We start from the raw sequence: 14,916 nt of genomic DNA on the forward strand, positions 1-14,916 counted from the left end.
ACTATCATAATACTCTCTGTGTATTACAATTGAGTCATGTAAATAAATAAGTACTTTATATTATGTATTCGTATGAAATGTTTACACTTTATTGATTTGCAAATCGTGCTTTCTACGGCATTTCCCGCGAACTATTGGCGAATGATAACCCCGAGCATCGATTCTCTCACCTTGCGCAAATTTTCCAGTCAAACGTGTTAGACTCTCTACATCGCCAGCGTCGTCGTCATTGTCGTCTTAATAGACTCAGCATGCCACTTGGGCTCGTCATAGTGCTGGAAGCTTTCAACTAATCGACACGTCGAGTCGCAATGTCGCCTCAAGTTACCGCCCTACTGTGCTGCCTGATCATTGGAATTGGGGTGAGTGGATTGATCCGGTGTCTCGTTTAATGGCATCCCAGTTACACCTAGTGACGTTATTCTTCAATTAAAAAAGAATAAAACAAAGAAAACCTACTTAATGCAGTTTATTAAACCATTTTTCACTGCCAGTTTAAGCCCCTAACTATAGAACTATAGTTTTTGTTTTCTATATATACAACCTCTATTAATTTCTAATTTCTTTTCCCTAAGACCGTTCGCAGTGCTGCAGTCAATAAGGTAAGCTACACTAATACTTTAAAAACTTCAATAAGTTTTTAATCTATTTCATTTCTACCACAGACACGCCTCAAACGCGCGGATACTCGTGACATACCATCGAATATGTTCAAGCCGCTTAACCAGGCTTCACAGGGAAATCAGAATGCTTCGTTATCGGGTGATTACCAAGATCTTAGTCTCTCCGAAGTAAGCACATTTAAATGTTACTCGGTATTCATTGTTAACTAATTCCCTGGCTTAGCACACAACAGGAGAGGCGCATGTAGTGACAATTCCTCCGATTCAAAATCGTAGAGTACAGAACTCAGAAGAAGACGATTATGATCAATTCGAGGCAAACAGACGCAGATTCTATAATTCCATAAATCGCCCGAGGCCTCCCATGGTATTTGACTAGTCCCTCAAATATCTGATATATACATATAACTAACTAACCTTTTCATTATTTCAAGTCTTCTTTTGGCACGAACATCGACAGAAGCTCACCGCGCTTTGGAAATCCTCGTTTCAATGGGCCACAGTTTCACACTTCAGGTTCGCAGTTTGGCTCTTCAGGCTCACAGTTTGGCTCTTCTGGATTTGAATATGGCCCCTCAGAATCACATTTGGGGCAAACGGTAAAATAATTTCACATCATTGACTTAAAAGCCTTTTACTAATTATGTTTCTTCTCTGTTTCTTAGATTCCCCTAATAGGATCGGGTTACATAAGTCCAGATCCTTTCGGTCCAAGTTCATCCAGCAATTTCTATCGCTCCGAGTCTTATAGCTATTCCTCAGATGGCAATGGTCCGCCCCAAGTGGAGCGTAATGTTTACGACTCTCGCCTTGGTCACGGCTTTTCAAGTCGCAACTTTTAGCATCGACAACTATTGAAAATAGTCATTGTCCGATTATGCAACAAATAATAATAGTTGAACACTCGTTCGTCGCATTTGTTATTGCACTGCTGATAAGTCACTCTATTGTGACCTTATACGAAACGTATTCCGCATTAATTGACCTTTCATGACCAATAAATCGACATGGAATGCAATAAAGCTATTTTTATTATAAATAAACAACACTGAACAAATATTATATTATTACAAATTTTTATATTATATTTAATTACGTTGTTAACCAGCTAACAATCTAAATTAACCCAGATCTCCACAATGATCTGAGCCCTCGCTTCGATATCCTTTTCATTCATAAATCTGCTCAGCAAAATATCCAAAGGACTCGTAGATAGATTCTTCTCATTTCTAATGAAATAGATCTCAATATGATTTTCCAACTGCATCACAAATATCTGAAATATATCATCCAGCTGTCGTTCCAAGGCATCGATTCCATGTTTATCCAATAATTCATCAATAAGACCACCCGATTCATCCGACTCGTCCTCCATATCAAAAATCATCTCGATTTCTTCCATTATTTCCAGCACACGCAAGTTTTCCATTCTATTTTCAATGGCTATGAATTTGACCATCTTCTCCAACTGGTTTCGCTCAGTCTCATTAACTTCCATTTGGGCAGCATCATCGACAACCAGCTGCAGAAGCTTGACAAACTTGGAAAGCACTTCTTTTGCCACATCATCTGTTAGTTGCAGTATGTCAAGTCTCAATTGCTCACAGTGCGAAATTGGGGCTGCAAACTAAATGTACAACTTTAGCAAATTGTATACCATAATGTTGTCCATTTTTGTTTACCGCGGATTGCAGCGCTAGAAGAACGAATAGATAACGCCACATTTTCCAACCGTTTTCTCGATAGTTAGGACACTGTTTGAAGCATCCGCTGATGCGATTCTCTTTTTATAAGCTCGAGGCGGGCAACTTTGTTTTTGTCTGAGACTGGTAATCATGGTTCTAAGTACTGCTAATCGTGGGATCTGTTGAGCTAAGCTCAGGCTCTATAATCAGTAATCAAATTCCGCTTGTCGTGCCAAGAACGTTTAACTCTCAAGATGTGTATCCGAAGATTTGTCATACTTGTATTTGTTTTGCTTCTGGGTGTATGTTGCACGAACCTTTGTTTGTTAATAACATTTTATAATATTGCAAATTTACTCAACTTTAGCTGGTGAATGCCACGCCCCGAACAGACAGTTTATGGGAGTTGCGCAAGCTAATGAGACAACAGGATGAAGAGCAGCAGCAACATGATCAGAGATTCAATGAAGACATCAACAGCTGGACACACGACTTGGACCAGATGGGCATTAATTTTGTGGCATTCATCGAGCAGTGTCGCCCATTGGGCAGCCATTGTAGTCAGCGGCATGTGCAACGCCATTTGCGCTTTTTGCGACGCAGTTGCAATGAGCTAAGAGGCCGGCTAGATACCCTGGAGATTAAATACTTGGGAAAGATCAGTGAAGAGCAGCTGTTGATGCCAACACTGAGAGCAGTGCGTTTAGTTCTGCAGCAATACGATGCCGAGTTAAAAGTGATTAATGCTGAAGCTTATAAATTGGTAGAGCAGTAAAATGAATCATATTTATGTTATTTTGAGTAGCAGATTTTTTAATTGTTATTTAACCAAGAAAGTGTTACACACTACAAATATTTAGGAAGGGTATCTGTTCAGCGAATTACGAATTTATTTCAAATCAATAATGAATAAAAAATTTGATCAAATTTTAATAATAAAAGGTTTTGACTTATAGCGGAACTTACGAATTAACTCGAACTTCTAAGCAAATATGTTAAAATCTGTAAATAATCAATTTAAATGACTTCCTTTGCAATTTTACTCAGTAATTATATATTATAGTTTACTCAAGCATTATTAGATTACTTATTTAGTTTCCTAACAATTGCAAATAGATTTTCCAATCGTAATATTAATTTGTAGATAACCGTAGTTGATGGGCCAGTCCCTCAACAATGCTCTTGCCCTGCTTTGTGTAATCCATAAGACTTAATTCAGGAACTTGGCTTTTCAGAGTTTCAGGGAATTCCAGGAAAGAGATGACAATACTATCTGCAGATTCGTTCTGCCAGCGAGTAACATTTTGCATTAGTTCCAAGTGATTTTGCTGAGTCGCTGCAAAATAGTTAAGCAAATCTATTCTGATTTTTGTGAAAAAATCGAGAATAGAAACTTTCTCAGCTGGAAGTATAGCAACCAATAGTTTGTCCTCTGTTGGCTGATTAAACAAAGAGCTGTGGATCAAAGCAAATATAAAGTAGGCGGTGCTAAAGTAATCTTCTTGGCCCTCACGCTTGTCGAGTTCAGTAAAGAATTGATTATCGATGGCATTGCTATCATTTAGATGAGGCAAAACAGCTCGAGAATTGTTTATGCTAGACTTCAACACCTCATTGTAGAGTCCCTCAATCTTCTGCACAGTTGTACCTGCATTGAGACTAACATCACTTAGGCTCTGAAAATAGAAATATATTTAAAATAGTGCATTCAATTGAACTTGAATTGGTTTACCACAGAGATAAGCCCACAGCTGATTAGTAGACTGAAATAGAGACACGACTGAGAAAATAACATGCTGCCGTTCCGTTTGAAATTCAGAAAGAAACTGTTCCAAATTGAGATTGAATTTATAGGAGAATCCACAACGCAAAATTTGAACTGATAATGAATGACAACAAATCCGCTTAGTGTTTAAGTTAAGTTTAGCTTTTATTAAGCACTTCAGCAAAGCCAGAAATTAAATATATATATATATATATATTTTTTTTTTACATTACGATAAATTTTAGAAATGAGCAAAATTTCAAGTTTTTCAAATTGATAATAAACTGTTCATAAGTTGATTAAGCTAACTAGAAAACGATTGCCCTATATTACACACAGTACATACATATAAGTAGACGTTAATTAATATTTTTTTTATATTTACATTAAATTTAGATATTTATATAAGAACTAATAGTACTTATCGATACAATAACTACCGATCGGTAATTTTAATTACTCTACTTTACTATTATATCATATTAGTTATTAGTTATAACAGTTAGCACAGAAGTGGAGAATTGTTCGAATCAATAGTTTTTTTTTTATACAATCGCATTTTTCAATGGAAAGGTTATAATATTTGTTTTAATTTTATATGAAACACAAGATTGAAATGCAGGATTAGACTTGAGAATACATATTTCTTTCTTTGGCATTGGATAAGTTTAATTTGTTTAGCTTATGCAAATCTTAATTCTAGCTTTATTTAACATACTAATTTTATATTCAGAATAACACGCTTTACATTTGAGTATCTCAAATACATTCAAAATGTTGATTTGTACTCGTTTCGACAAAATTCATTTGAATTCGAGTGCAAGAATTGACAAGGGAATTGAAATGATTGCCTTAATCGATTTATAACTGACATCAATATTACGTATTTACGATTTTCCATATACTATACATATATTTTCATATGATTACTTGAATATTTATTAGATTTGGGAAAGTGAAACTGTTTTGCTGTGGGTTGATCATATGTTATGTAGGTACATAGTAGGTTAAAAGTCCTTATTTAATAACATTGTTTAGGTACTTTCATGAAACTTGGATAACACGATATTGATATATCTGTAGCATATTTGTAACTGTTCTTTATAGAAATAGTTTTGTATTGACGCTGCTGGAGCATTGTACTTTGAGTTCAATTAGTTAAGAATTGATGTCGCTTGTATACATATGTTATATAGATATTTAAGGCTGTTACACATACACTTACAATTAACACTTAACACATACGCATTAACATATAGCTCAACTATATATTTGTAATCGTTTCAAGGTACACATGACGTTTTAACTTTTTGGAACACAAGGCTCCCAAGTTTATAACAGTTTCAAAAATAACTCTCAAAATTTCAACGAAAATAAACTCTCAACTTACATAAACTTTAATCTAGTTCATTATTTTCTACTACTAATTGTAATTTATAGATACGTTTTATTTTATTATAGCTTGTAAAAAATAGTTAGCTCAAGTTAGGTATGAAAATATATCATTTATTTTACTAAGTTGCTTGTATAGCTCTCTTGCACTTAAATTCTGTTATCTAGAAGACAGTCCATGGAGTAGAGCTTATAGCTAGCTAGCTTAAATCTTAACAAATACAAAGTCAAAGATTGGATAATTAATTAAATATGAAAATGGGATTAGAAAATAGTTCTGATCTGATCAATTTATGAATTTATTGTTCTTTATATAATATATAAATCAGAAAAGAAAATATTATTGAAACTTATATAAGGTTATCCTAAGATCTAATACTCCTTGGAAAAATCGTAATATAAACTATACTTAATAATTTGGAGAACTACCTAAATATTCAATATGCTTTTAAATTAAGATTAAAACTGTTTAGCAAAATAAAAATTCTTTGTAGAAGCTTTTTTTTTAGCAACGCGTTAAAGCATTAAATTTTGTAAATTTTAGAAAATGTAATAAATTGTTTTTTGGATTTTGTCATAATCTTAAAAGAGTGAAATTCTTAAATACTAATTATAATACTCAAGGTTGTTTATTACACAAATATATTATCAGTTATAATTCTTACAAAGAAGCAAAGGTTTTGTATATTTACTAGCCTAATAATAATTTCACCCAGACACCTTTCATGCAAATACCTTAATAGATATATTTTATTTTATATGTGTATGCACTTAAATTTATAAATTTATCTTATATATATTTTTAGTCACCCACCTTCAATCGATACTTATTGGTATATTGTCCTCAAATCGCAAATGTGTCACAGGCCCTTTCGATTTGTAGTTGCTGTTGGACTTATTCCAAATTACCTATTTGAATAACTTCAAAGCATACGTTTAGGGTGATCTCACATGATGTTTATTTCAGCCTAAAAGTATGCTTTATTATATTTGTATAATTAATTCGATTAGGAAACTGGGAACAGTTTTCAAATATTTAAATTTGTCTAGTCTTGCGAAATTTTTCATACGCTTTTTGTAAGGAAATCAAAATAATTGAATACACGAGAAATTAAAATTGTTTTGTGTGTTTGTATAATGAGTACTCAATGAGCACTTTTCATATTTATTAGTGAAATCATATTAATTGTTAAAGTCAAAATGCAGTTTCGTTTATTGACACAAACTAAATTAAACTTAACTAAAATTAAATTAGATTAAATTAAATGCCGAGCACAGGAAACAAATGTTACAAAAGAGACTACGAAAACAGCGAGAGTGAGAATAAGAGCACATTAAAGTTAGAGATAGGGATAGAGAACTTGTTTTATTTTTTATCACAATTGCGTATGAAAAATTTCTTTAATTGCTAGAAACCGCCACGCCCACTGCTGCTGCCGCTGCCAGCTGCACCGTTCGCCGACTGCGGCACAAGGATCCGTGGCAAGGTGAGCGATCGCTTGGGAAAACTATGCCGCTGCGGTGTCGTCTGATCCGGCGTATGTCCGGCGGATAGCGTCGCCTTCGACTGCGATGTCGATGCTGCTGCAGCTGGCAGTGGCGGCGATACATCTGCCAGCTGCTGCACTGCCTCCGATTGTCACGCATACGATTGCGCCGTCTGGGGCATCATGCCCGCAGTGTATCCAGCATCGAGACCGGGTCGCTCCACGAGATTCTTGAGGCGACCACGCAGTTCCTCGAGACTCTTCGACTTAGCCTTGTTGATGCGCTTGTACTTGACATCCTTGGGCTTTGTCACCGATCGGTGGTTGGACATTACACGATTGTAGGTGATCACCTGCGACTTTCCATTGAGCTGCTGCTGCTCAGCGCCTGCAGCTGGCGACGGCTGCAACTGCGGCACCTTGACGCTCAGTGTGGTGCAGGGTGAATCGTGGCTGGGCGAGCGCTTCAATCCACCCAGCTGGCGACGTGGCACCGGCATTGCGGCGCCTATAGACGCTTCTTTGGCTTTCTCCGGCGTTGTGGACGCACCCGAACCTGGAGTTGCTGCATCAATTTGTCCCTCAGTGGAGCTGGAGCTGAGCGCCTTGTCAGAGCGATTTTTGAACTTATCTCGCTTCTCGGCCACATCAGAGGTGGGCTCCGGATCCTCTTCCACCGAGTAGACAGTCTCCAGTATGTCCGGGCGTCGCAAGAAGCAATTGTTTCGCCGGGCAGCGCCGTATTTATTCAGGTTCGTCTCAATGGCATCCGATATCGAACGCACTATGGTGATGCCATCGCTGCCCAGCACGCCTCCCAATCCGCCGCTGCTCTTGCGTCGCGTGCCCAGCGTCATGTTGCTGTCCGAGTCGATGTCCTCCAGCACCACCGCCGAATCCGAATCGTTCAGCGAGTCCAGCTCGTTGGCATAGCTCGCCTCAATGCTCTCGAGGCCATGATCCACCAGGCGGGTGGAGAGCGTGTCAATGATCTTCTGCTGACGCTGTATGGTGACTTCTCGGTGGCTCAGCAGACTGGCGATTTGCTTTTGTTTCCTTTTCAAGCGCGACTCCAATAAAAGCAGTTGGGAGGTTAGTGAGTTCATCTGGTCTGACTTTTCCTTCTGATAGCGATAGTGTTGTTGTACCTGAGAAGGGGGAAATAGAGAAATATTTTAATAAAGTAGCTCTTTATATTATATATTGTCATAATAAAGTTTAAGCTAACTTATAAATTATAAGACTTTCTGCAAATTTTTCACTGAATGCTTTCTTCTGTTCTTTTCTCTCTGTCTCTCTCTCTCTCTCTTTGAAATTACATCTTTTCTTCTTCTTTTATATTTTTATTATCTATATAACTTATAACTTTATTTTGAAATAACTTATCTAACATATTTATTTTTGTAGCTTTATGAATGTTTATACATTATTCTTCTTTTGAACAACTTTAAAGACATCATGCAGTCAGGTAAGACTAATAATATCATACAATATTATTTATTCGTTATAAGAAAATGTTTATTGAATTATTATAACTTTGATATGCCTAACGATATGGTGCAGCAAAAAATTCTTAATCACTTTTCATTTAATATGAACTCTGGATTAATAATCCATTTTCTCTTTTCTATAAGCTTATTTTTTCAAAAGGAATTTTCAACAAGTGGCAAAATTCACATATATGTTAATATTGCAGTAGTTATTTATATATTCATTATAAATTCTAATCATACATACATGAAGTACTACATTTTTCACAAACGGAATGAAACAATTTTCGAATTTCAAAATCCTTTCTCAAATTACCTGCATAGCGTAAGCCTTTCGCCACTTCATGATGTGCTCCGTTTGGAAGCGAACCTTGGAGCGCAGTTCCTCGATGATGGCGCGCGCGGTATGCAGATCCTTGGGATCCTGGTTCATCATGTTCAAGCGCAAGTTGCTGGTGTGACTGGACACGGGCAACGGCGGTGGCCATTGGAATTCCAGTGGAGGCTGATGCACATCTGTGGGCAACGAGCCGCGTGGTTGGGCTGCCTTCGATGCCTTGGGTGTGGAGGGCACAGTGCCAGCTCCACTGGAGCCACCAATACCACTAACACTGGATGCCGTCATGGCCATTGATGATGCTGCAGCTGCTGCTGTGGCTGCTGTTGTTGGCGCTGGCTGCGAGGGCTGCTTCTGTATGCTGCATGCCATGCTGCTGATAGTCTTGGCGAATTGCGTGGCACGACCGGCATACATTTGGCTGGAATCGGGTGTGGGATGTGTGTAATGCTTGGTTGGGGGCGAAACACTCCAGCTGTTACTGCTGTTGCTGCTGCTCCTGCAATCAGCTAGACGGCCGACATTCGCGTCCGCTGCAGCGACTTGATTGATGTCCAACTTTGGTGTAGCTGCTGTTGCTGCTGCTGAAATGCACAAAAAAAAATGTGGCAAATGTTTTATTAATGGCAAATATTTACTCGTCCACACGACAGGGACATTCAATTATAGCTGACACTGTAGCGCATCACATCCAGCTTAATGTCCTTCAGTGCTGCATCGCTACAGTGTGATATAGTGATTAGTGTGTGAGTAGTGCAAAGCTAGTTTGATTGACACAACTGATTGATGTGCCGTCGAAGCTGTTGATGCAGTTTGTGTGCACTGCAGCTTACTTTCTTATCTTCTTTTAACTCATATGCATATGACCATGCTGGCAATGGCAACACATTTAATATGCAACTTTATTGCTAAGTAACTTTATAGATAGACAACATTATTAGAAAAACTTACGTATAATGCATTGAAGAGACGATAAATATTTTGAATTATTATTGTAGATAATATTATATATTATATTGAAGATATAAAATTCATTAAAGAGTTTATACATTTAAATAATATATTGGAAAGAACATATCGAAACCATCCAGGGAAAGGAAAAGCAATCATTTTTGATTATTTTACTAAGTATATATTTATAGCTACATTGAGAATTACTAAAACGCATCTATACCAAACGTTTTAATTAATAGACAATTGATTATAATCAAATTAACATAGGTGATGAACTATGATAAATCTTTTCGAGTAAATAGGGGAAAAGTGTCGTTATATGATTTCTCTTATTTTAAAAATTATTTTAATTAAATTTCTAGCTTTTAATAACTTTATAAAAAACATATATATTTTATTATTCGAATCTTAACGCAATCACATTTCTTTATCGCCTCGAGTAGCAGTTACAGAAATCACAGTCAGCAGACTCGCATCTCTGAGCCCGCTCCTTTTGGAACGTCCGCATGTGTGCACACATGCTTCGAGTTGGGGCATGAGCCTGCACATTTGTCAAGGCTGCCACAGCGAATGGTCAGCGCGGGCTGACACGCCCACAGGGCAGACACACCTTGAGTCAGCAGCAAAGGACGAGTACTCTTTTTTATTCGTTTTGTTTTTGGGGCATGTTTTGGGTAATTATTCGCATAGCTTGGTTTCTGTGGAGCGTGTTTAAATTGAAGAAGAGCCACAAATTACGCATACGCCAGCTGTGACATGCAAATTACATTTGCCAGCAGAGAATAATAAGTATTATGTAAAATGGAGTTGTAGTTGCAAATGGAAATTATGTTTGCGCGTTACATTAAATTCGCGTTAAAATGCGATTCAGCGAATTGAATGCACATATTATTCATAGCATTGCCTTTCACAATGCGGCGCATTAAACAATTATAATTATTTCATTTAAATGCGTTTTGATTTAATTAATTATGTCTGTTGTCGTTGCGGCACACCGCAAATTTAATTTATTTATGTTACAACTTTACAACTTGGCCAGCTCCATGATGACTGCATAGTTTCGCTTTTAGACCCGATAAGAATCCTCCTAATTATGATTTTATGAGTCTTCACTTTTGCTGCCCCTCAAACACATTTATGAGTTTATTACTTTTGTGTCTGACTGATAAGGAGATTACCTAGGCCAACTGACTGACTGACTGACTGTTTGTCTGTCTGCCACACGATGATGATGTAATGCAGTGAATGTTTGTATTGAGTTAATAATAGCCATGATTTAATTGCGGCCGAGCATAATTTAGTTGAGTGCAAGGGGAAAAACGCACTCAAACTATTTACAACAATCCGAAAACTCAACTAGTAATAAATCAAATTTGTAAACATAATTATTCTCTTCAGTTTGCATAAAGTTGTGGGAGTTCTCATACTTATTTAAATTAGATAATCTCCTACATGTTGCATGTATATATGAAGTTTTCATTTCAAAATGTATAACATTTAAATTTTTCCTTTATACTTTGTACTTCTTTTTAAGGCAATTTAAAGTTGTGCAGGTTTAAATGACTTTAAAAATAATTAAATTTTTGTGCAGCAATTAGTGCAATTTTGTGCAAAATTTTAAGAATAATTGACTGTCTAAATTTATAAAGTTGTGGCAGTTCCAATATTTATTTAAAAGACATTTTCTAATCCCATTCCAATATGCGAAAACATTTTAATTACTTCCTAATTATTTCTCCTTTTTAATGCTATCGAAGTTCGCACAAAAAATTAAATTTAAACGTTAACATAAGCAAAATTATTCTCTTCAGCTTGAATAAAGTTGAGAGAGAGAGAAAGTTCTTACATTTATTTAAATGAGATTATCATGTTGGATATATGAAGTTCTCATTCCAAAATGACAAACATTTTGTACATATTTACAGCATTCAGGAATGAATTTAAAAATAATTCAATATCGTGCAGCATTTGAATCAATTTAAAATGCATTAAATATTGAAACAAAATCACAACCTGTGGTGTCGGGAAAGATTTGATTTCGACTTGATTAAGGGGCGTGACGTGTGTCTGGCAACTTAATTAGGGCCAGGCATGAAATGTTATTAGCCAGGTAATTGAGCGTAGTTGAAGAGACTAGAAGGTTGGCAGGTTGGTTGGCTATAAATCGATGCTCCTTAAACGGCGGCGGTTGCCATCAAATCGACTGGCTGGCTTTGGCCCTAAAAGCCCAGCCCAGCCAGGGGCATGGACTGTGAGCAATGCCATTAACAGTTAATAGGCACGTGAGTAGCATTATTTTCCCAAGCTTTTCCGTTCAACAGGCTTGCCACATTTCCCAGACGAAATAGGGATTCTAGGAGCCGGGCAATTGTCATAATTAAAAATGATGAATGAGTTGCGAATTGTGCCAGACATTGATGTTGGATGATCATCGTGCTTCGTACTTCGTAGTTCAAGCGCAATCAGACTGAAAGACAGATGGACATGGAGGACGTGGTCAGATAGGAATTGCAAGAACAATCCCAGGTAACCGCAGTCAGCAGCAGCAGAGTCGTGCGTGTATCTGGCCTTGGCTGGCATATTTGTTAATTGTTTTCAATTGCATGTTCCCCACTTTAGCTGCATTCCATCGGCCAGTTCCTCGCATTTTTCTGCGTTCTTTTTGCCGTCATTATTGTTGGTCGTTTGCCAGCGAAAACGGAAGTTTCTTAAGCCTTTTCTTCCTCTCCGTCTCTCTTTATCGTTTTTCTGCTTTCTTTCGCTGATGAATTGCACAAATTAAAGCTAAAAGTTATTTTAAATGAAAATGTTAAAAATGTTCCATGCTCTTATTCTTACTCGCATTCTTCTTTATATTTTTTCTGTCTTGTCATTACATTTCTTTTCCTTTCGTTTCGTTTTGTTTCCACCTTTTTTTTTTTTGTCTTGCTTCAGCTGCTTTGGCATTCTGTCTATCCATAACTGAAATTTTTCACATTTTCTCAGCCAGACAAAAGACAAGTTGCACATAATTGTTTTCAACTGGGGCTCGAGTGTCAACAAGTAGTGTGGTCACAACTAATCACTTTGTTCTAAGTAGTTCTTAAAAATTATTTTTCTTTTACTGGTCATTGAATTACAGCAGCTTATATTTCATTTACTTAATTCAGTAGATTTTTTAAACGAAATTGGTTATCGATTTGAATTGATTTTTAACGTTAAGTGTTTTCCTTAATAATCACGTTCCTTTTGCTGTTTATTTATTTATATATAAAAGAAAAACAAAAATTTGAGGTTAACTTGAGGTATGAAGCAATACAATACAATATTTTTTTGCTTTATAAACCTTTAACATATTCATTATGTTAATTTCTTGTTCTTCATTTCAATCTAATTAATTTTTAATATCAATATATTTACTCCAAATGATTTCACTGCTATTAATATTATTCTTTAGATATTTGTTTTGCCAATACTTGCAAGTAATTTGATTGTTTTTTCTTTTTCTGTTTTGCATCTTAAGCAGAGTTCCTCTCGCTTTGTTTTTAATTATAATCCTCGCTGACTCGTTGCTTTCTAATCGTTGTGTGCTTCTCGTTGATTCGCCGCTTGCCACAGCATGCTAAGCTTAAAGCTTTTGTGGCTACCACTTAATTAGCCAGTTGCAGATTATAAGCTTGGGATTAGGTGGGTCGGGGATATAGCCGCCAGTTGGCTTTTAGTGTGTTTACTTCGACGTAATTACACGGCTCTCAAACTGTAATTACAAAACTGTAAACTGTAAGTCGAGCTGCGCTTGGCTCAGTCTCAGCCAAAGCTGCTGCTGGCGTAATCACATTTAATGCTTGACATTAATTAAATAGTTGCTCAGCTCAAGCTGCCACACGTTGCAAGCTCATGTTGCATGGCTGTGTGTCTGTCTGTGTGGCCATTGTCATTGTGTGCATTTAATGAAGCGCAAGGATGATCAAGTTAAATCGGTCGCGATGTCAAATGCCTTTGAATGTTATTTACGAATGCGAATGAGTGAGTGTGAGTGTATTCAAGCTATTTGCTGAGTGGCTGGACAATCAATTTGGCGTTAACAATTTGGGACAGCAAGCTGTTGCTTTTAATAGCATTTTAATTAAATTTTAATAACAATGCCAAGACAAACCTCAAACATAAACAACATAAGCGCAGCGAGCCATTGGCCACTTTAATGAAATTATGCACAGCGCGCCTAATGATATAATTTAACACCTTGCTGGATGCCGTTGCATAATCTGTTCCCCTCCCCTAGTGCCACACTGGCCCCGAAAATAACAATAGCTATAACAAATGGCAACGAGCACCATGCCACGTGCCCCGCTTCGCGCCCTTTCACGCTCAATGAGCATAAAATGAGCAGCTCCTGTGCGCCGTGTTATTGCTGCTCCTGTTTCCTGCCCCACTCTTTGCCTCTTGCGACTTGTTGTCACCTTTTGTGGCATGCTCACTTTTGCAGTTCATCAAATAATCAGCGGAATTATTCTCACTGAATATTGCATCACTGCATATTGACTGCAATTGCCATGTGAATAAATCACATTCATCTGTGCCACAGAAATCCATTAAAATATTCAATAAATGCAAAAGCAGATTGGACAATGATTTTCGGTTGTGATGTCAGGAAACATATTAATGTATCTTCTGTGTGAGCGCAGTTATAAATATTTATACAAAATTAAGATTGAATTTGCTTTTAAGATCTCATCATGGTTCAACTATTTTACCCACAAATAAAACAACAAGAACATGAAATCCTGCATTCCCCTTATCTCAGCACATTTTTGACATGATTCAGGTTCGACATGAATGGAAAACTTTTATTGTCATTTTTGAGTGAGCACTTCTTACTTATAGAGTATTGTTCAGAAACAAATTGAGAGTGTCGGACTTCAAGATATTGTATATTGAATGATTATTACTGCATTTTAAATGCATTATGAAAACAGTGCAAATAAAATATAATATTAAAGCAAATAGGTTAGGGTTATGGATCCTTAATTTGTAATTTTGAGCAACTTTCTATAATTCTATTCAAATAAATATGTTTATTGCGTATGAAAAGATTTCTTAGAATTTATATTAATTAATTTATGTCTCAAGTTGTATTAGTATTTCCACATCATTTCATATCAGTTCCTAACCCTTTTCTGCCTTATTACTTAATAGTTCTTCTT

At 36.6% G+C, this 14,916-nt stretch overlaps 5 protein-coding genes across 6 annotated transcripts; 2 read left to right on the forward strand and 3 right to left on the reverse strand.

Annotated features, from left to right (window-relative positions):
• Positions 1–239: 239 nt before the first annotated feature.
• LOC117563389 (uncharacterized) lies at positions 240–1,518 on the forward strand. Its single transcript, XM_034241721.2, has 6 exons — positions 240–362; positions 576–602; positions 666–791; positions 847–990; positions 1,058–1,222; positions 1,289–1,518. Exons 1-6 carry the CDS (start codon positions 312–314, stop codon positions 1,463–1,465), a joined length of 690 nt encoding a protein of 229 aa, XP_034097612.1. The 5' UTR covers positions 240–311; the 3' UTR covers positions 1,466–1,518.
• Positions 1,519–1,731: 213 nt separating this feature from the next.
• Positions 1,732–2,377, reverse strand: LOC117563392 (uncharacterized). The gene is made up of 2 exons (XM_034241723.2): positions 2,306–2,377; positions 1,732–2,250 (listed from the first exon to the last, which is right to left on the reverse strand). Exons 1-2 carry the CDS (start codon positions 2,345–2,347, stop codon positions 1,732–1,734), a joined length of 561 nt encoding a protein of 186 aa, XP_034097614.1. The 5' UTR covers positions 2,348–2,377.
• On the forward strand, positions 2,245–3,284 carry LOC117563394 (uncharacterized). The gene is made up of 2 exons (XM_034241728.2): positions 2,245–2,610; positions 2,676–3,284. The coding sequence occupies exons 1-2, from the start codon at positions 2,563–2,565 to the stop codon at positions 3,081–3,083; spliced, it is 456 nt and encodes a 151-aa protein (XP_034097619.1). The 5' UTR covers positions 2,245–2,562; the 3' UTR covers positions 3,084–3,284.
• Positions 3,285–3,665: 381 nt separating this feature from the next.
• On the reverse strand, positions 3,666–4,126 carry LOC117563390 (uncharacterized). The gene is made up of 3 exons (XM_052002243.1): positions 4,041–4,126; positions 3,822–3,984; positions 3,666–3,763 (listed from the first exon to the last, which is right to left on the reverse strand). The coding sequence occupies exons 1-3, from the start codon at positions 4,101–4,103 to the stop codon at positions 3,666–3,668; spliced, it is 324 nt and encodes a 107-aa protein (XP_051858203.1). The 5' UTR covers positions 4,104–4,126.
• A 2,478-nt stretch (positions 4,127–6,604) lies between these two features.
• On the reverse strand, positions 6,605–9,363 carry LOC117564028 (uncharacterized). 2 transcript variants are annotated; one of them, XM_034242631.2, is made up of 2 exons: positions 8,181–8,212; positions 6,605–8,100 (listed from the first exon to the last, which is right to left on the reverse strand). In XM_034242631.2, the coding sequence occupies exon 2, from the start codon at positions 8,056–8,058 to the stop codon at positions 7,105–7,107; it is 954 nt and encodes a 317-aa protein (XP_034098522.1). In that variant the 5' UTR covers positions 8,059–8,100; positions 8,181–8,212; the 3' UTR covers positions 6,605–7,104. The 2 variants fall into 2 exon arrangements, with proteins under 2 accessions (XP_034098522.1, XP_034098521.1); XM_034242630.2 differs by lacking the exon at positions 8,181–8,212 and adding an exon at positions 8,759–9,363 and having other exon boundaries at positions 6,607–8,100.
• Between the last annotated feature and the right edge of the window lie 5,553 nt (positions 9,364–14,916).

This window comes from Drosophila albomicans, chromosome 2L (genome assembly GCF_009650485.2).
Source record: "Drosophila albomicans strain 15112-1751.03 chromosome 2L, ASM965048v2, whole genome shotgun sequence".
Lineage (NCBI taxonomy): Eukaryota > Metazoa > Arthropoda > Insecta > Diptera > Drosophilidae > Drosophila > Drosophila albomicans.